This window comes from Chionomys nivalis, chromosome 1 (assembly GCF_950005125.1).
Source record: "Chionomys nivalis chromosome 1, mChiNiv1.1, whole genome shotgun sequence".
Lineage (NCBI taxonomy): Eukaryota > Metazoa > Chordata > Mammalia > Rodentia > Cricetidae > Chionomys > Chionomys nivalis.
Window position 1 is genome coordinate 148,080,740 of NC_080086.1, and position 20,465 is coordinate 148,101,204.

Consider the following 20,465-nt stretch of genomic DNA (forward strand, 5'->3'; position numbering starts at 1 on the left):
TGTTAATTGAAGGAGCATGGGGATGAAGTTGAGTTGGTAAGGTGCTTGCCTAGAGCACGTAGCACCCTGGATTAGCTCCCCAGAACCACACAGGTGTGGTAGCACACGCCTGTTATCTCTGCATCTAGGGGGTGGAGGCAAGAAGATCAGAATTCAGGATCATCTTCAACTGCACAGCGAATTAGAGGCCAGACCGGGCTCCCTGAGGTTCAGCTGTGACCCCTAGGCTCAACTGCAGCCTGCCACCTTGTGTGTCCCTTTGGGTGACTGCTTCAGTCATCACATCCTAGGCACGGTGAAAGCCAAGACGGTGGCCACCTGAAGGAAGGCCAGCATCCAAGGTGCTGAGAGGCTCTTGGTGCTGCTTCTCTAAAGATGACTACCTTCCTCAACAGCATTTTAAGCAGAGTAATTGTAACACCGAAGAGTCCGGATGTTTCCTTTCTTTCAGTAAATTATTCCTAACTCTTTACATCATGATTTTCTCTTAATAAAACAAGGTGTGAATATCCGTTTTCCCCAACAGCCCTGACCTTGTGTTCCTCGTGCTGCCTTTGTCTGGTTTTCTAAAACGGCTTATCCTATTCACAGCTCTCTGGAATCACAAACCTCCTTTAAAACTGGTACATGTATGAGTGACTTACTTTCATGAATGTCTGTGTACCGCAAATATGGCAGGTACCTGCCTGGGGAGCTCAGAAGAAGCTGTAAGACCCCTTGAACTGGAATTATAAGTGGTTGTGAGCCACGATGTTGGTGCTGGGAATTGAACCCAGACTCTCTGGAGGAGGAGAAGGAAGAAAGAGAAGGGAGAGGAGGAGGAGGAGGAGGAGGAGGAGGAGGAGGAGGAGGAGGAGGAGAAGGAGAAGAAGAAGAAAGAGAAGGAGAAGGAGGAGAAGGAGAAGGAGAAGGAGAAGGAGAAGGAGAAGGAGAAGAAGAAGAAGAAGAAGAAGAAGAAGAAGAAGAAGAAGAAGAAGAAGAAGAAGAAGAAGAAGAAGAAGAAGATTTACTCTCTAGGAGCTAACCTTTAACTCCTGCCCCAGTGGCTGCCACCTCTCTTGATAGATCAGGGAAGGCAAAAAAAAAAAAAAATAATAATAATAATTAGATTGTTGCAGCTTCCTAAACAAAATTAAGATTTGTTACAGAAAAGTTTAATATGTCCAATTCATTTAAAGACGAATTGCTCATCTCACCAGAAAGGCAAGACAGAACTATGTCAGCCACAAAGGGCATCAACACCTCAGGTGATGATAGGATGTTTGCCAAAAGGTGAAAACTTGGTCGTTGCTTCCCTTTATTTGGGGGAGGGAATGCTAGCTAGGTGCCGCTGTCCAAATTCTGGAAGATGTGTCGCCTGAGCAGCTGCGATGAACGTTCACCAACAACGAAGAATGTCGAATAGGATTTTAGGAAGCTCCCTTTAAACTAGGAAAAATGGAGGGGGGAAGAAAAGAGAGAAGCGAATGTGGGATCACACAATGAAAAGACCGCACATCCGAAGTCAATAAATAGATGCCAAGGGCAAGTGAGTCATGAGCACGAGTTCTTAAGAGGTGGAATTTGAGAGATCCAGCTACACTGCTTAAAACATCACATGATCTTCCTTGGGCCCCGTATTTCATAAATCAGAGCAGGGCTCAGGAAGCTGACACCGTGACTACCGGTGGATGGGACTGGGCAGTGCGAGTTAAGCCCTGACTGATTGCGGGCGCTCGGACTCAGAATGGAAAATCTCCTCGGGGTCCTGGGATTTCTGCTGCTGGCTTCAGGACTGCCGCTCCAGGAGGCCAAGCGTGAGTCCGGTCCTCTCTGGGCGTTTGCATTTACTGGTCCAAGGGGTGCGCTGGGGCCCTCGAGAGGAGTTTGGGGATCTGCAGGAAGCGGGGTCTATTCCGAATGTTGGGACTGCGTTCTTTGCTCGGGGTTCATGGAGAGCAAAAGCCACGCGGCCACTCTAAGCCTTTTCCACCCTGGCCGTATTGTAGCTGGAAGCGGGGGACAGCCTGTACCCCAAGAATAAAGCAAGTCTCCCAAACCACCCTCAACTGCTTCTTGCTCACAGGGCGGAGCTCTTAGATGAGGTTCTCGCCCATTTAGCAGAACTCCCCACACCATCCCCTGCACACCTCTGGGTGCGGCGGCTCCAGCGAGGGTACTGAAGGACAAGCTGGCTCCACCCGGGGTGGGCTTTACGGCACGGGTCCTACTAACAATGCCGATGGCCAGTCAGGGACAGCGGCGTCTGGCGTCTTCCGGAACTGGGCGCCCTGGTCTAGCATCCTTGGTGCTCAATGGGGATGGGGTAGCGCGCCAGCACTCCCACTTGTCCCCGTCCGGGTGTGGCTGTCTCGTTCCTAACAGAGTTACTGTGTGGCGGGAGGGAGGCGGGGGAGGAGAGCCACTCTACCTCATTTTCCAGGGGCCGGGGACCAGTTGGGACCAGCATCTTCCCTGAGCCCGACTATTACCATCTGATTGATAACCCCAGCTAGCTCAGATAACCCCAACTCCACCTTGGCCTGGGGCAGTTCCAGAGAAGCGGTCACCTCATCTCCCTGCCTCCTCTAAAGCAAGCCAGGCCCTCTCTTAATTCGTCCTGGCTGGGGTGGATCCCTGGCCAAGCAGAATGAAATCGCTGGGGACCCTGCTCTCGGGGATTGGCCAGGCAAGCTGGCAAACATCCCAGTCCCACTAAACACCTCAGTGTTCTCAAAACCTGGGATGCCCTAGACTTGTGGCGCCCCGCCCGAGACTCCACCTCTGTCCCCCGAGGCTGATTGCGGGATTGTGGGTTTGAACTTCAAACACAGACACAGCAGCCAGCGGGGTGCCAGGTGGAATGTCCCACCTTGCGTCTAGGTGTGGCGCCTTCACAGAGCGAGGGGAACCTGACTTTGTGATTGTCCGGTTTGCCCACCTAAGGAACCCCGCCACTGAGAGCGCCAGGAATTCGCCCTGGGTCGCACACAGAGAGCAGATGGAAGGGGACGTCTGTCTTCTCACCGCTGTTCTTCCCCCAGGGTTTGGGGTAGAATAGAGTTGGGTTCGTGTCAGCTGCTTGTCTGGGTAACGAGTTAGCTTCGATAAGTTTCCTTTTCCTCATTTGCAAATGTGTGTTTTAGAGTCTTGGGAGATCAACTAGCAGAGGTGCTCGGCCAGTGGTGATTATTCAGTGGTAATTCTTAAGGACCGATCTGCTCGCCCCCGAACCCCCTCCCCCGTACCTCCCGCGGACAGACAATTGGGAGCCTATCACAAAAGTGAGCTATCAAAGTCCTCTCCCCAAAACTCCACGGCTCTACTCAGTAAAACAGCAGCCAAAGCTGGGCTAAGTGGCCCACGCCTTTAATCCCAGCACTCGGAGACGCAGGTGAATCTCCGTGAGACAGCCTAGTGTACACAGTGAGTTTAAGGACCTCCTGAGCTACATAGAGAGACGTGCCCCCGAAAAAAGCCCAACCAACCAAACGGTAGCCAGAAATTGAATAATGGGGCTCTCAGATCAAGTCTCAAAGCCCTGGAATGAGGAGGAGGCAGGAGAAGCGCTGACTGGCGGAGCAGGTCTCGGGAGTCCTAATGAAGAGGGGAGCCCTTCAACCTGCTGCAGCGGCAGGTTTACTTCCACTCTACCCCTGCCCGCCTCCTCCCTGTTAAAGTTTGCTCGCTATTGGGCTGATTTGGTTTTAAATTAAACTTCTATGTTTCAGGGCAATTGTGCACTCATGCGGAATTGAAAGAAATAATTCAGACAAATAACCTTTACCCAGTTTGTCCACGGGCAAACTTAGACAAAACACAATCAAGAATCACAGCAAGATCCAGGAGGAGGGACAGTCAAAATACAGAACATGCGCATTGCCACCGCAACAATCCCAGGACCTTTTGTCACCAAATACTCTTCTCTACCCAACTCCAGACCCTGGCCACTAGGAATCTGTCCATTTGAAATAATTTATTTTTATTATTGTTTTCAGAATGTCGCACAATGAAATTTTACATGGCATGTAACTGTAGACATTGGCAGGAGATTCTCTTTAGTTTCCTGGGGATTTGTTGGCATTGCCGAATTAATCAGGACACACCACTTTAACCCCTCAACCACTGAATGACATCAGAGTTATTCCAAGGTGGGCTTTTCCGAATAAAGAGGCTATGGATTCGCATGTGTAAAATTTTATGTGGTTACAAATTTTGTTTCTCTGGGATTCATACCAAAGAGTACAACTAAAACAAGTTATGTTAGGTGGTGGTGGCACACACGTTTAATCCCAGCACTCGGGAGGCAGAGGCAGTCGGATTTCTGTGAGTTTGAGGCCAGCCTGGTCTACAAAGTGAGTTCCAGGACAGCTAGAGCAACATAGTGAGACCTTGTCTCAAGAAAAAGAAAGGGGGGGGCGGGGAGACAAGTTATTCAGTGGTTAACTGCACGTTGAGTTTTATTAGAATTTAGAAAGATGGCTTCACCTTTTCAAGTTCTTGCCAGCAGTCTGTGGTGACACATTTTTTCTAGGTCCTTGCCATCACTTGGCTGGCACCGGCACTACTTTTGGTTTGGTGGTAGTGACTGACAGGTCTGTGGGAGGGTTCATCAGATACCCCCTAGTGTCTGATGCCTACACATCCTCTGTAGCGTGCGCTCGTGTCTTTTTCCGTTTTCAGACTGGATTGCTCTTTCACGGTGCGCTCCTAGCCCCACAGGATATCAAAGAGCAGAGGTTTTCTTAGCTGAATAAGGGCTCCATCCATCCGTTTTTTATGGATTATGCTTTTGGCTAACCTAATAATTCTTTTCTAGCCCTAAGTCCTGATGTTTCCATCTATGTTTGCTGCTTTTTAAAGTGCGTCTTTTCTCTATCGTGTTATTTTTTTTTTGAAACCTTTTTTTAAAAAAATGTATTTTATGGGGGGGAGGCTGAGGCCTGCAGAGGCCAGAAGAGGGCGCCAGATCTCCTGGCGCTGGAATGTTTGTGCGCTTCCTAAATTAAGCTAAGATCCCGCTCCTGTCCTGAGCAAGTGGAGCTGGCAACCTTAACCGCTGGGTCCTCCCTCCGGCTCCAGGGCTGAACACTGGAAGGGCAGATCGAACAGGGTTGCTCCTGGCTTCCCTGCTCCTCCACTGCTCCCTGTAGTTTTCTTTTTCTTTTCTTTTCTTTTTTTTCATTTTTTCAAGACAGGGTTTCTTTGTGCAGCCCGACAGTCCTGGAACTCACTCTGCAGACTAGGCTGACCTGGAACGTGCATAGATCCCCCTGCCTCTGCCTCTGAAGTGCTTGGTGCTGGAGTTCAAAGCCAGGGGCACTGACCCACTGTCCCACACTCCAACCTGATCTGTGCTTTGGTTTCATCTCTGAAAACACTCTTCCTCAGAATCTGAGGCAAAGATTCTGAAACAGCGAGAAGAGCTTGTGGGCATGGAAGGAGGTGACGCTCCTTTTGCACTAGATTGAAGAGGACCCTGGGGAACCCTATCTCTGACCTAGGTGTCGGCATCTCTAAAGTGGGTTGGAATGGCAGCAGCTTAACTCTTTCCGCACGACTCCAGAGTGAACCTCCAGTTATAAACATGGGTTGATGCCAATGTCTTCTCCCAGTGCAAACAGTCCTGAGACTGACTTGGGGTTTGCTGGTTTGAAGACTGAGGCCACACAGCTTGTTTACGACAGAGACCATGCACCGTGACTCCTACCTCACTGCTGTTTCCTGCTGTGCCTGCTTTTCTGTTGAGAAAGGAATGGGAGGTTAAGGGGTGGCTCAGTGGGTACATTGAATGCCTCATAGGCACAAGCTTGAATTCCATATACAGCACCTACCAAAAAAGGGGGGCATGCACAAAAACAGGACATACACCGTCTCTTAGTGTAAAGGTAGAGACAGGTGGCTCCATGGGACTGGTTGGCCAGCCAGTCTGTCCTAATTGGTGAGCTCTAGACCAATGACAGACTGTGTCTCAAAAGGAGGTATACAGCGTTTCTGAGTATGGCGCTCGTGCGCGCGCAAACGCGCGTGCACGCGCGCGCACACACACACTAAAAATAAACTGGGCAGGGGATGTAGCCCAGCTTCCCTAACATGTGAGCATTTACCTAAAATGCATGGGGCCCGAGTTCTAAGTATCCGGTGCTTACAGTTCAGAGATTCAGTCCATTATCAGCATGGGGAAGCATGGCAGCATGCAGTCAGAACGGTTCTGGAGAAGGAGCTGAGAGTTCTACATCTGAGTCCACAGGGGTCAGGAACAGAGAAAGACACTGGGCCTGGCTTAAGCTTCTGAAACTTCAAAGACGACCCCCGACCCCCTGACCCCCTGGTGACACACTTCCTCCAACAAAGCCACGCTTCCTAACAGAGCCTCTCCCACTGAGCCTATGAGGGCCATTTTTATTCAAACCACCACGGGTAGGCAGCGCAGGAGCAATGACTCAATAGCGTCACCTAGGTGGCTGTTGTTTCTGTCAGCATTCTAGTCCAACACCACTGATGTGCTGGCTGTTTCCCCACAGCTGCATCTCCATGGCAAAGGATGGTTATGATGGCCAAACATCAGGCCAGTTACCTCATCTCTGAAATCAGTTCAGAAGAGAGAAGACTGAGGCCATTTCTCCTTCGTCTTCCTTTGTAAAGGAGGGACACTTCCCAGGAACTCAGGAGACTTCCTCTCAGCTTTTCTAAACCAGAATATAATCATCTTCCCCCACTCAACTGCAAGGAGAGCTGAGAAAAAGAGCCTTTGGGGTTGTGATCTGCTACAGACAAGGATCTATTTTACCAAGGGGATTAAAAGAAGGAAGTAGGCAGGCAAACAAAACAAAGAGATATAATTACTATGAAGTGGTGGAGACAAAATGGAATCCAGTTGTAATCCCCCAAACTACAAAAGAAGGTAGATTTGATGCATGCCTATGATCTCAGCCCTTGAGAGATAAAGGCACAAAGGTCAAGAGTTCAAGGTTATCCTAGGCTGCATAATAAGTTTGAGTGCAAACTGAACCCTTTGTTTTTTTTAAAAAAATCAAAATAAATAAATAAGAAAAAAGAAAGATGGATATATAGAAAACAAGACGGTAGCTTCAAATCCACAATCTGTTATTACATTATATGTAAATTATCTCAGTACTTCAGACAAAAGAGATTTTCAGATTTGATTTATAGAAACACAATTAAACATATGCCGTCTACAAGAAACCCACATTAAATAAGAACACATGCAAGTTAGGAGTAAAATAATGGAGGCTGGAGAGACAGCTCCGAGGTTAAAAGCACTGGCTGCTCTTCCAGAAGACCCAGGTTTCAATTCCCCTGTAACCAAATGGCAGCTCACAGCTGTAGCTCCAGTCCCCGGGGCTCCAGTGACCACTTCTGGAATTCGGTGGGCACTCCATGAACATGGTACACAAACATATATGCAGGCAAAACACCTACACACGTCAAATAAAATAAATAAGTCTTTTTTGAAAAAGAAAAACAATGGGAAAAGGTAAACCCTACAAAGCAGTCTTCAGAGCAAGGGATGTTACCAAGGATAGGAATGGTAACACTAATAAGAAAATATCCAATTCAATCTAAAAAGCAATCATTCTAAATGCATATATACATAACAACAGAGCTTCAAAATGCATTTTAAAAGAAATACAACTGGAAAAAGGAAATAAGGTACAACTCTAACCCAAATAACATTTAAAAAAAAATCACTATGTAGCAAACATAGACTATACACCGGCTTATGCTTTATTTGAGTGGGGGATGTTTGTTTTTGAGACAAAGCCTCTTTTTGTAGCCCAGGCTAGCCTTGAGTTCATGGCAATCCTCCTGTCTCAGCCTCCTGGGGATAGATATGATGCAAGTGCGCTACTCCACAATGTATATGGAATTTTCACCAAGATGTATACTTAGAGTTCTGCCATGAGCCCTCCTGTACTTACATATGTATCTCTTGGCATTCTGGGAGCATTCCCAAGTTTGGCATTCTGGGATTTAAACAAGGCAGTAAAAAGACTGGGGAAAGATGCAAATCTGTATGAAGAAAACGGCATCCAAGTTTCCCTTTAGATACAATTACCACATCTAAATATTTGGAGGCTATATATTGAGAAGCTAATAAGTACAGTTAAGAAAAATTGGCTGTCAAAAATTTTTCTTAGGGGCTGGAGAGATGACTCAGAGGTTAAGAGTATTCCCTGCTCTTCCAAAGGTCCTGAGTTCAATTCCCAGCAACCACATGGTGGCTCACAACCATCTGTAATGAGGTCTCATGCCCTCTTCTGGCCTGCAGGAGGATACAGACAGAATATTATATACATAATAAATAAATAAATATTTTAAAAATTTTTTCTTAAAGGCTGGGCTTTGTGATCAGTGCCTTTAATTCCAGCCACTCAGGAAGCAGAAGCAGGGGATCTACGTGAATTTGAAGCCAGACTGATCTACATAGTGATTTCCAGGACAGCCAGGGTCTATCCTGGTGTTGAGATGCAATCTCAAAAACCAAATAACACGTCTTTCTTTAATCCTCTGCAAACAGTCCCCGTCGATTGACTTTATTTTTACATTTATTTGTTTGTGTTGGGGTGGGGCATTGCAGAGGTCAGTGGACAAGTCTCTGGCTTGCTGCTTCTATCACGTGAGTTCTAGGGAAGAGAACACAGGTCGTCAGTCTTGGTGGCCAGTGACCTCACCTGCTGGGACAGCGTAGCAGCCTCACCCGGCTGTTTTTTTTTTTTTAATATTTTTTTTTTACTTATTATGTATACAATATTCTGTTTGTATGTCTGCCTGCAGGCCAGAAGAGGGCACCAGACTTCATTACAGATGGTTGTGAGCCACCATGTGGTTGCCGGGAATTGAACTCAGGACCTTTGGAAGAGCAGGCAATGCTCTTAGTCTCTGAGCCATCCCTCCAGCCCACCCGGCTGGTTTTGGACTCAGAGTTTCTTTACGCCCTTCTGGCTGGCCTAGAAATCACGATGTACACCAGACTAGCCTCCGCTTCACAGCAGAGCTGCACTGCATCCTGCGGGCTGGATTAGTGTGAGCCACTGCGCCCAGCCAGCCGTTTCTAAAGCACCTTCGTTTACTTGATTTATTGGCTATATCATACATGCGCTTCCCAATGACCTAAGCTGAGAAGCCTCATCGGCCGTTCTCACTGAAGCGCCAAATGAGAAATGGAAGAAACAAGATCTTTTGTTTCCCAAACCTAGGATTCCGTGACGTGCTGGGCCACGAGCAGTCTCCAGGTCACATGAGGGAGCACAACCAATTATGTGGCTGGTCTTCTGATGAAACGGAGTGGAATGAAAACCTGTACCCGGTGTGGAAGAAGGGAGATGGCAGGTGGAAGAACTCCTGGGAAGGTGAGCCGGAAATTCCACCCCACAGCCACGGCTGCGCTCCTCAGCCAGAGCCTGAGCTCTTCAGGCTGCCCTGAACAACAGCGCTCTAGCTGCAGATGAGCAGCCCCTGGATTTGGCAAGCTTCCCTTTCTCCCAGAGACAGGGTTTCTCTGTGTAACAGTCCTAGCTCTCGTGGAACTCACTTTGTAGACCAGGCTGACCTCGAACTCACAGAGATCCGCCTGCCTCTGCCTCCCAAGTGCTGGGATTAAAGGTGTGTGCCACCACGGCCCAGCCCATTTTTTTTTGTTAATTTTTTTTCCTATTTATTTATTTTTTATTCTTTTTTAATTAAAATTTCCACCTGCTCCCCGTTTCCCATTTCCCTCCCCTCCTCCCAAATATTGCCCCCTCCCCCCACTCCCCTCCCCCTATCCCCACTCCTCTTCTCCTCCCCCCACACCATTCCCCCTCCCTCTCGATACTGAAGAGCAGTCCAAATTCTCTGCCCTGCGGGAAGACGAAGGTCTTCTATCTACGTCCAGGAAGGTGAGCGTCTAAACAGGCTAAGCTCCCACAAAGCCAGTTCATGTATTAGGATCGAAACCTAGTGCCATTGTCCTTGGCTTCTCATCTGCCTTCATTGTCCGCCATGCTCAGAGAGTCCAGAATCAACCCATGCTTATTCAGTCCCAGACAAGCTGGCCTTGGTGGGCCCAGCCCATTTTTATTTTCTTTTTATTTTTATTATGTAGACAGTGTTCTGCCTCCATATATGCCTGCAGGTCAGAAGAGGGCATCATATCTCATTACAGATGGTTGTGAGCCACCATGTGGGTTCTGGGAATTGAACTCAGGACCTCTGGAAGCACAGCCAGTGCTCTTAACCACTGAGCCATCCCTCCAAGCCCCATTTTCATTTTCTAAGTAACAAAATCACCTGGACTTTCAGACATTTCTAAGGTTGTAGTTACTGGGATATTTTATAGAGCAAGCAGATGTGGCTTCAAAACTGTTGGCTACCATGGCTTAGGCCACCTCAGAAAAGCGGAGACATGACCTGATCATCCGGAAGTGTGACTTCCCAAAAGTGTATCATTTCATAGAGGCCAAAGGCTGAGACTCCAGTCATTTGGTTTTAAGGTTAAAGTCTACAAACTTTCAACATGTGCTCTTCAATCCAAAAACCAGACTTTTTTTTTCTATGTGTGTGAATATTGTTGTTCTGTCTATGTGTGTGTGTCTGTGCACCACACGTGTGCCTGGTGCACAAGGAGGTCATTAAAGGACATCGGATCCCTTGGAACTGGAACTACAGATTGTGAGCTGTCACGTGGGTGCTGGGGTCCCCTGAAAAAGCAGCCAATGATCTTAACACAGAGTCGTCTCTCCAGCCCCTTTTGTCTTCAGTGACTTTTTCCCATGATTATAAAATCCATTAACTATTCTGACTTATTTTTTCTATAATATTGTGAAAGCTAAAGTTAGTGTCCAGGAGATAAAATTAACACACCCTAAAGAGGCATATGGATCGCATGGTCCTTACCCCCAGATATTACTTACACATTTGGTGAAAGGCCGTCTGGGGGAACAAGCTCCCTTCTTTGTTACCCTAGGAGGCCGTGTGCAAGCAGTCCTGACCAGTGACTCCCCAGCTCTGGTGGGATCCAATATTACGTTTGTGGTGAACCTGGTGTTTCCCAGATGCCAGAAGGAAGATGCCAATGGCAACATCGTTTATGAGAAGAACTGCAGAAATGGTAAGAAGGCCAGCTCTCCTGGAGCCCCACCCATAATCCTAGCGCTCATAGGTGCTCTCACCATCCCTTGCCACCCTCCTTTCAAGCTAGATGGCAGGGATGTGTGGAACTGTCCGGTTCTTTTATAACGCCAGTATTAGCCAAGCCTCCTTAGCAGACTGGTGGAGCCCTGCTCCTTGGTACCTGTGCAGTGCAGTGGGGCGGAGGGGGTGGTGGAGTGTGTGTGTGGGGGGGTGTTACTTTCTTGTACAAGATATTTTTCCTATATGTACGTCATGGACTTTGATCATGTCCCCCTCCAGTTCCCCTATCCTGTCCCTCTGCCCCTCTCTGGTTCCAGCTCTTCCCAATACCCCCGTTTAAGCTCTACCATTGAGTTGGGAGGAACTCAGTGAATTAGCACTTGCCTGAAATGATCAGGGCCCTGGGTTCCAGCCCCAGGGCTACACACGCATTCAAAACTCCAAACGTCTATTTCCTCCTTTGAGATCCCCAGGTTGTCCTTCACGTCCACTGAGCAGAGAACACACTGTCTGTGCTCAGAGTCTCATTTTATCACCTGATTTTAAACAAAAGAAATACCACCCAGGGCTCCACTTGACAGGCTTATTTCTGTTGACTAATGTTCTGAAACAGATGATCTGCTGTGCAGATGCTAATGGGCGTGCTCCGATTCTATTTTGCTCTTAAAGAGATAAGTTTGCTGTTCATGTTAAAAGAGTATAACTACACCAAGGAAAATTATCTCGTGAGGTCAGTTCACTCTGGAGAACTCAGATAACCACTGAGATTACTCCAATGGTGAAGATGCCCCTGCCTGTGCCATTCGGGGCTTTTATGAATCTGTTGATGTGTTCATCCCTCATTAATTTTTTATCTCCCTTTGAGGCAAACACTAAATTCTGTATACACAGGGTATAATTATTTATCTAGTGGTAAGTATTTAATATTTTCTCTCTCCCACTCCCCCCTCCTCTCTCTCTCTCTCTCTCTCTCTCTCTCTCTCTCTCTCTCTCTCTCTCTCATATTCCTATATAGCCCAAACGAGCCTTAAACTCATGATCCTCCTGCCTCAGTCTCCAGAGTGTTACATTTATGGGTATGTGTTACTATACCCTACTTCTATTTTTAAAAAAGAAAAAGCTGATTCTGACCAGGGTGGTAACACATACTGGTAATTCCCACACTTGGGAGGTTGACACAGGGGAATCTCAAGTTTGAGGTCAGCCTGGACTACATAGCAAGGATCAGATTTTCTCCGTGTAGCCCCGGTTGTGCTAGAACTTGCTTTGTAGACCAGGCTGGCCTTGAACGCAAAGATCTGCCTGCCTCTGTCTCCTAAATGCTAATCTTAAAGCTGTGCGCCATCACGCACGCCTGACTGGAGGCATCGTAACTGTAACAGGAAGAACACAAAGACCAGTGGAGCTATGCCAAAGGACCCAGGAGCCAGCTCAAGGGGTTTCTCTGGTCATACCGGGAACCATTTAAGAATAAGAAGGAATAGTAGCTGGTTAAAGGAGCTCTTCGAGGACACAGACTAAGGGATGTCCTAGATGGCAGACAGTGACCAGGTCTTGCTCAGAACAGAAATATCACACATTTGGAAAGGCTCTGCTCAGGCATGCGGTGCCTGCCATACTGACCCCTCTTCAGTGATACCCGTGCCCTGCTCACTCATGTTTAACTTCCTTGTAAGAAATGCAATAGCTGCTGGGTGTGGTGCACACCTGTAATCCCAGCACTCGGGAGGCAGAGGCAGGCAGAGCTCTGTGAGTTCGAGGCCAGCCTGGTCTACAGCCAGGACAGCCAGAGCTACACAGAGAAATCCTCTCTTAAAGAAATCATCCCCACCACCACCACAACAGCAACAAAAAGGCAGTGACTGAAAACCACATAGGCTTCCAGGGCCATGTTAAGCCCCATCATGCTGCCTTTCTGCACGTTGATGAACTTGTGAAACCATTGTAACGTCTCCGGAAGGCGCCTGCAGTGCCGCCGGGGGTGAAATTCCACATCAGTATCCAGCTTGGCAGCTCTCCAGGTTCAGCCTTCATAAAGCCTCTCTTTCAGAGGCATGAGCGATACCATTTTGCAGTCCTGGTGTCTGCAAAGTCGGAGATTCTCTTTTAAGGATTTATTTTTATGTTTTTAATTTTGTGTAGCTCTGTGTCTATGTTTGTGTGTGCAAGTGTCCTCCGAGGCCAGCAGAGGGTGACAGTTCCCAGGCTGTTGTGTGGGAGGGGAATTCTATGTGTGCTGGGGTGTGCTGGGGTGGGCGTGGCTCTGCAGTGTCCTGAGGACACTGTGACCCAGGACTTAGCTGTGGTGACAAGTGAGTGAGGAAAAGTATGTGCACTAGAAGATGATGTCCCCTGTAGTCTGTGAAGAGCACCGGGATTCGGAGACTCAACAGGAAGACACGTGTCTTAAGTAAAATCTCCAGATGGAAGTTTCCTGGAACTTTATTGGAATACAGCACATGCCCAGAAAAGTGTCTGATGGGTGCTTTCTGAACGTTAGAGCCCCACAGCAGCTTCTACAGGGCTTCTGGGGAAAGGAAGAGTTTGAGGGTTGAGCACTGGGCATTTAAAGGCCAGAAAACTAACTCGACCCTGTCTGTCTCTCGATTAGATTTGGGGTTCACTCCTGACCGGTACGTCTACAACTGGACAGCAGGCGCAGAGGGTGGTGACTGGGAAGGCGGCACCGGCCAGAGCCAGCACCTGGCGTTCCCCGACGGGAAGCCCTTCCCTCGCCCCCACGGATGGAAGAAGTGGAGCTTCGTCTACGTCTTTCACACACTTGGTTTGGCTTTTACAAACTCACTTAGCTCTTTACACTCCTGTCATGCTTTAACGTTGTCTGTCCGTATTCTCTGAGAGGGTAGCCCCCACCCCTCTGCCGGCTCCTTACTGGAGAGGACAGGGAGGGGAAATGAAGTCCTGGCTAACCTCGCCAAGTCTGCAGGACACCACAGAATGAAGTGAGAAGGAGAAGGAAGTGACTTTGGCTCTCTACACAACAGCAGCAGATTAGTCTTCTATAGTATATTAAAATATTTATTTGAACAGTACGTGGTTGCACACTTGTTTATTCGTTAATTTGTTAATGTTCTTTTTTTTTTTTTTTTTGGTTTTTCTCTGTGGTTTTGGAGCCTGTCCTGGAACTAGCTCTTGTAGACCAGGCTGGTCTCGAACTCACAGAGATCTGCCTGCCTCTGCCTCCCAAGTGCTGGGATTAAAGGCGTGTGCCACCACCGCCCGGCAATTTGTTAATGTTCTAAGTGAATTAGTGAACTTAGTTATAGAAACATGGGACGGTTGAAAACATAGACGAGCACAAACAAAATACAAAAGAATCATCTATGAATAGCATGCGAAATTACTGCTATTAAATGATGTTTTCAATATTGACATTTCTTGTTTAAGGTCATAATGGATACACATTTTTATTTTGCTATCATAGCATTTGACTGTATTATTTAAACTTCCTTACATTGTTTTAATGGCTGCACAATACACCACTGTGCGGGCCTAGAACAGTCTAGATACTGTTTTTCTCTGGCATAGTCCTACTCTCTGGTTTTCAAAAACATAAAAGGCATTCATTCACTTTGCTGCATTATTAGCGAACTGTTACTTTAAGAGAAACAAGGCTGTTGAATTCTCAGTCCATCACTAGAGTGCCAAGTCTATGGATCGGTAGTAGAATGCATACCCAGCATGTACGAAGATCCCTGAGTTACAAGGTCAGCAACACACACAGATCTCCAGGAGCTAACTGAGGCTGAGTATTTGGAACCTGCTCCAATTGAGCAACTCCTAGATTTCCAAAGGTTTTGACCTTTGGCTGAGAGCATCCTTTGTCCGTTGGCATTAGCAGAGCATGCCGTTTGAACAACAGAACAGGCCAGGCATCACACCTGCCTGAAGCTGGCTTTCCCCCACGCCATCATAGCCCTGTTGGTCAGCTCCCAGCTCGCCATTCCCTGACCTGCACTCCTGTGGCCAGCAGCTATGACTTTCATGGTGGCCGCAGAGGGAAAGGGAAGGCATTCCCTTTGTATCCGTGATCCACAGTCGCTCTCTTGTGTCTTGCTTGTTTTAGGTACAAGTACTTCTAGAAAGTGGAGGTCCAGTCTCTCAGAAAAATCCAAACAACCATGCCCGTCTACTTACATCAATTGCTTTATAAATGATAACAAAAATATGGTAGATTTGTGAGTAAAGAACCTTCTAAAACTCTCCCAGATGCCTCACCCTGACATTAAATGATGTTCATTGAAACTTAATAAAATGTTCATCTATAGATTAGGAACTAATTATATTGTTGCACTAGAATTCTTTCACTGTAACCAGCTGTGTGCAGTTACCTGCATGCAACTGTAGAGTTGCTTCATCAGGTTTTGCATAGAGCCAGGCACCATCTCCTTTTCTGCAGCTTCCAAACTGTTCTCTCCTCAAGGCAGCCTTTTTAATAATAATAGTTTATTTAGTTTTATGTGCATTGGCTCGAGGGTGTCAGGTCCCCTGGAACTTGAGTTACAGACAGTTGTAAGCTGAACCTGGGTCCTCTGGAAGAGCAGTTCATGCTCTTAACCACTGGGCCATCTCTCCAGCCCCCTCAAGGCAGGCTTTAGCCTTTCAGAAGTAGCTTTGTCGAATGATCACGGCATGTCACCAATAACTGGAAATGTCCGTCTTCCACAGGTCAGTATTTCCAAAAACTGGGTCGGTGCTCAGCACGGGTTTCTGTAAACACCGTCAATATGACACTTGGCCATCAGGTCATGGAAGTGACTGTCTTTCGAAGACACGGCCGGACATACGTTCCCATCGCGCAGGTGAAAGACGTGTATGTGATAACAGGTGCGTGGTGTGAACTCACGTCAGTGGAATACAAGACGTGGGCTCCTTTTGACACCTGGTGTCTGGGCTAGGGTAAGACTTGGCTCCGAGCAGAGCTGAAATGTTGAATTATGGGGTACCCCACCTGCTTGTTAGCGGGGACACTCTAAAGTTTACACATGAGAAGGTCTCATTTGACTCTTCAGCCAGAACACATCATTGTAGCCCCCCTCCTCACAGTTGAGAAACAGTGTGTTTTCTTCCTTCTCCTGGTGCGTCTTCTAGATCAGATCCCTATATTTGTGACCATGTCCCAGAAGAACAACCGGAACTCGTCTGAGGGAACCTTCCTCAGAGACCTCCCCATTGTGTTCGATGTCCTCATTCATGATCCCAGCCACTTCCTCAACGACTCTGCCATTTCCTACAAGTGGAACTTTGGGGACAACACTGGCCTGTTTGTCTCCAACAATCACAGTTTGAATCACACGTATGTGCTCAACGGAACCTTCAATCTCAACCTCACCGTGCAAGCTGCAGTGTCTGGACCATGCCCTTCACCTTCACCTCCCACGTCACCAGCTTCACCAACTTCACCTCCCACTTCACCATCTTCACCACCAACTTCACCAACTTCACCATCTTCACCACCAACTTCACCAACTTCACCAGCTTCACCCACACCGCCAACACCCAGCCCCTCTTTAAGTGAGTATTTTTCTGGGTAATGTAGGGTGGTGGTGGTGGTGGTGGTGTGGTAGTTTTTGTCAGTTGTTTATTATATAACGTAGTCAATCAGCTTGAGACACTGTGTAGCCCTGTTGGCCTTGGACTTGATATTTCAGCTAGGCTGGCCTCAAACTTGTAGCCATTTCTCTGCTGCTGTTAGGTTTTCGGTGCCCATTTTATTCCTTTATAGAACATTTGTTTTTGTTTTGTTTTTTTGGTTTTTTGGACAGGGTTTCTCTGTGGCTTTGGAGCCTGTCCTGGAACTAGCTCTTGTAGACCACGCTGGCCTCAAACTCACAGAGATCCGCCTGTCTCTGCCTCCCGAGTGCTGGGATTAAAGGCATGTGCCACCACTGCCTGACTTAGAATGTTTTAAATTGTAAAATTAATTCACATTTCTTAGTAAAGATTCAAACAAACCACGAAGAAGCCTAGCATAAGAAGAAAGTCCCCGTGTGTTCTCTTCCCCAGTCCCCCTGATGTGGCTGCCGTGTTTCTGTCTGCTTGTTTATAGACATTCTCCATGGACATGTAGGCTTTGTCATTTAGGATGTTATATAAATGGGTTTATGACATATGCTTTGTTCTGCAATCTGCCTCTCTCCATTAAATAAACACAGACAGTTTTCAGTTACTGTTTCATAGAAACCTATCCCACCTGCCTGGGCAGCAGCACGGTGTCCACAGGATGTACTAACACCCTGCATGATTGCTGGGGAGCGACTCCGGGATTCCCAAGTCCAGTTACACATGGAGCCGCACTGGGCATGCCCAGACAAACAGCTTCATCTAAGCATGCCTCCAGGAAACTTCCTTCCTTCTTTCTTTTTTATTCTCCTTCTGTCCCTCCTTCTGTCTTCCTCCCTCCTTCCCTACCCTTCCCCAGTGTCTCACATATCCCAGGCTAACTTCAAACTCAATATATCATCAAGGGTATTGACCCACCTGGAGCTGCTGCTTCTCCTGCCTCCACTTTCTGGTTGCTGGGATTGTGTGTGTGCACCACCACACCGAGTGCTGGGCAAGTCCTCTACCAGCCGAGCTGCAGCTCTAATCCCAAGAGCCAATTTCTTTTTTTAAACACAATATTTATTATGTATACAGTGTTCTGCCTGCATGATGCCTCCTAAAAGGCAGAAGAGGGCGCCAGATCTCATTACAGATGGCTGTGAGCCACCATGTGGTTGCTGGGATTTGAACTCAGGACCTCTGGAAGAGCAGTCAGTGCTCTTAACCGCTGAGCCATCTCTCCAACCCCCAGAATTTCTTTATCTGCAAGTGCAGATAATCTTCCTTAAAAACCGAAAGAGCAGCTGTAAAACTAAATAAATTACAGATGCCTTTCTGTCTAAAAATCTGGTTAGGTCACTTGCTTTTGGCTTTTAGAGTCACATTTTTATAAACCAGCTTGTTTTTCTTAGGAGCTGTGTCATGGCAGTCATCAAAAGCATTTCTGAAGCCAATTTTAAAGGTATTCTAATTTGCTGCTCTTGTTTTCCCCATGTCGAAAGCCAGTGCCCCTTGTGTGCTCAGTTTTACCTAGAAAGGAAGAGGCCTGTTTTTATGCAAAGGTGCTAACTCAACCATAATCAATTCAGGATGCTTTAAAGCAGCTGGGGTCAGGGCGGGCTAAGAAACAGGGCCCCAAGTGACTACAGAAGTTAACCGTGACTTTTTACATTTTAGCCACGTGTGTGTGTGTCTGTATGGGTGTGCTGTGTGCATGTGTGTGTGTATGTATATGTGGTGTATCCATATATGTCTGGGTCACCTCACTCCACAGTAGTCTGTGTGTGTAGGCCAGCGGTTGACGCCAGGTGTCTTCCACCATGGCTTTGAACCTTATCTTTTGAGACAGGATAGCTTGCTGAATTTGTGGTTGCCATGTCAGCTAGGTTGGCTGTCTCCACCCAGCCCAGGGCTGGAGTTGCAGGTAGGCACTGCCAGAGGGCTAAGCATGACTTTGAAAAGAATTTTCTCCCTAGATAGCAGCATTTCCAGCTATGTAGACCATATAAATGAATCTGTATTTCTTTTACAAAATCTTATCTATTATTATTATTATCATTATTATTGGCAGTGGTGGTAGTGGGGTGTGTGTGCATGCGTGTATGTGTGTGTGTGTGTGTGTGTGTGTGTGTGTGTGTGTGTGTGTGTGTGTGTGTGCAGATGTAAGGCATGGGACCCAGGGGTTAGACTCAGTTCATCAGGTTCACTCAACAACCGTCATTACCCGCTGAGTCATCTCACTGGCCCTTGCATTAGTGAGCCTCATTGTTTGGCAATGAAGTGTGTGCCCTGTGTTTTGGCGAGTAGCTTCAGGAAAAATTCAGCTAGACCCAGAAGGCAAGGACTCTAGGAATGTAGCTGGGAAGCAGCATACAGGCCTGGGCTCCATTCCCAGCACTGCAATAAATAAACAAGCAGTAACCCGAAGCCCTGTCTCTGAAATAAATAAATAAGTAAACTGGAAATCATAGCCAAGTTGAAGAGGGCACTGGGCAGCTGACTGAATCATGAGAGCAGGATGCCTGTCCAGTTTTTCTATTAAAGATTTTCTTTCTCTGGCTGCTCTTGTTCATTTTCCAGGCTTTTGTGAATAAATCTGAGCAACAGAACAGCCTTTGTAAGACATGCTGGTCAGTGTAATGTCATGTGTATTACATTAAATATCACCATGCCTTACACACACAGACACTCACAAACACACACTCCACAAACACACACACTCATACACACACAGACACTCACACTCAGACATACACACACTCCACACACACTCATACACACAGAGAGATGCTCAGACACACACACTCATGCACACAGAGAGATGCTCAGACACACACACACTCATGCACACACATTCACACACACACTCATACACACAGAGAGATGCTCAGACACACACACACTCATACACACAGAGAGATGCTCAGACACACACACACTCATACACACAGAGAGATGCTCAGACACACACACTCACGCACACACATTCACACACACACACACTCGCACCCTATTGTGTCATGTGCTTTCACACTGTGTAGAACTTTCCTGCGTTCAGCTCTCCAATCTCTGGGCAAGCGGGAACTAAGTACTGAGTTTTTCTCAGTACTTTGATGCCCTTTAAGGATCACAGGATCTATTTGTTAAATAACAAATTTGCCTTTACAGATGGACATCTGCAGAATTCCACACGCATCTGTATAAGCAGAATTCTACCTAAGGCAGGCCCGCTGACTTTCACTGTTCTCTTCCTAAAGAGGTTTTCTGCTGTAAAATACAACAGAGTCATGGTTCTGTGCTCAAACTGACAGCTAAATTCTGCTCACCCTGAGCTTTAAACGAAGGGGTCCTACAGCTCTCGGGAAGAACTAGGATTCTTAAAAGCCTTGCTCCAGCCTCCTGCTCTAGAGTCCACCGGGAAAGCCTGTGGTCTGTGGTCACTCTATGGGGCTGGTGGGAAACCCTGTCTTGCTGATGAACCACTGTGTGAGAATCCAACTGTGTCGGGATGTCTCTGGGCTTCATGGAATAGCATTTTCCAGAGTGTCATGGGAAGATTCTGAGGAGTCCACAGCCACGGATCTGTCACCCTCAGAAGGTTCTGAGAAGCCATCGAGATCTCCCAGCAGGCTTCCTCCTTACAAGTCATGAACTTAACACAGGCCCCTTTTCTCCCCCCACCCTTCCTTCCTCAGGCCCTCCCTTCTCTCTTCCTTCTCTCCTTTCTTCCTCCTCTTCTTTATCTTCTTTCTCTCATTTTTTTAACATCCTGACTGCAGTTTCCC

At 47.3% G+C, this 20,465-nt stretch overlaps 1 protein-coding gene and 1 pseudogene across 1 annotated transcript in view; one reads left to right on the top strand and one right to left on the bottom strand.

Moving 5' to 3' along the window:
* The first annotated feature begins 1,612 nt into the window (after nucleotides 1–1,612).
* Nucleotides 1,613–20,465, top strand: part of Gpnmb (glycoprotein nmb) — a 31,260-nt gene continuing 12,407 nt past the window's right edge. The window contains exons 1-6 of the mRNA XM_057773123.1: nucleotides 1,613–1,796; nucleotides 9,201–9,353; nucleotides 10,949–11,092; nucleotides 13,727–13,900; nucleotides 15,805–15,963; nucleotides 16,228–16,650. Coding sequence (XP_057629106.1) covers nucleotides 1,727–1,796; nucleotides 9,201–9,353; nucleotides 10,949–11,092; nucleotides 13,727–13,900; nucleotides 15,805–15,963; nucleotides 16,228–16,650 — 1,123 coding nt within the window. The 5' untranslated portion in view covers nucleotides 1,613–1,726. The remainder of the gene's footprint in view (nucleotides 1,797–9,200; nucleotides 9,354–10,948; nucleotides 11,093–13,726; nucleotides 13,901–15,804; nucleotides 15,964–16,227; nucleotides 16,651–20,465) is intronic.
* On the bottom strand, nucleotides 12,766–13,183 carry LOC130876540 (ATP synthase subunit f, mitochondrial-like; annotated as a pseudogene).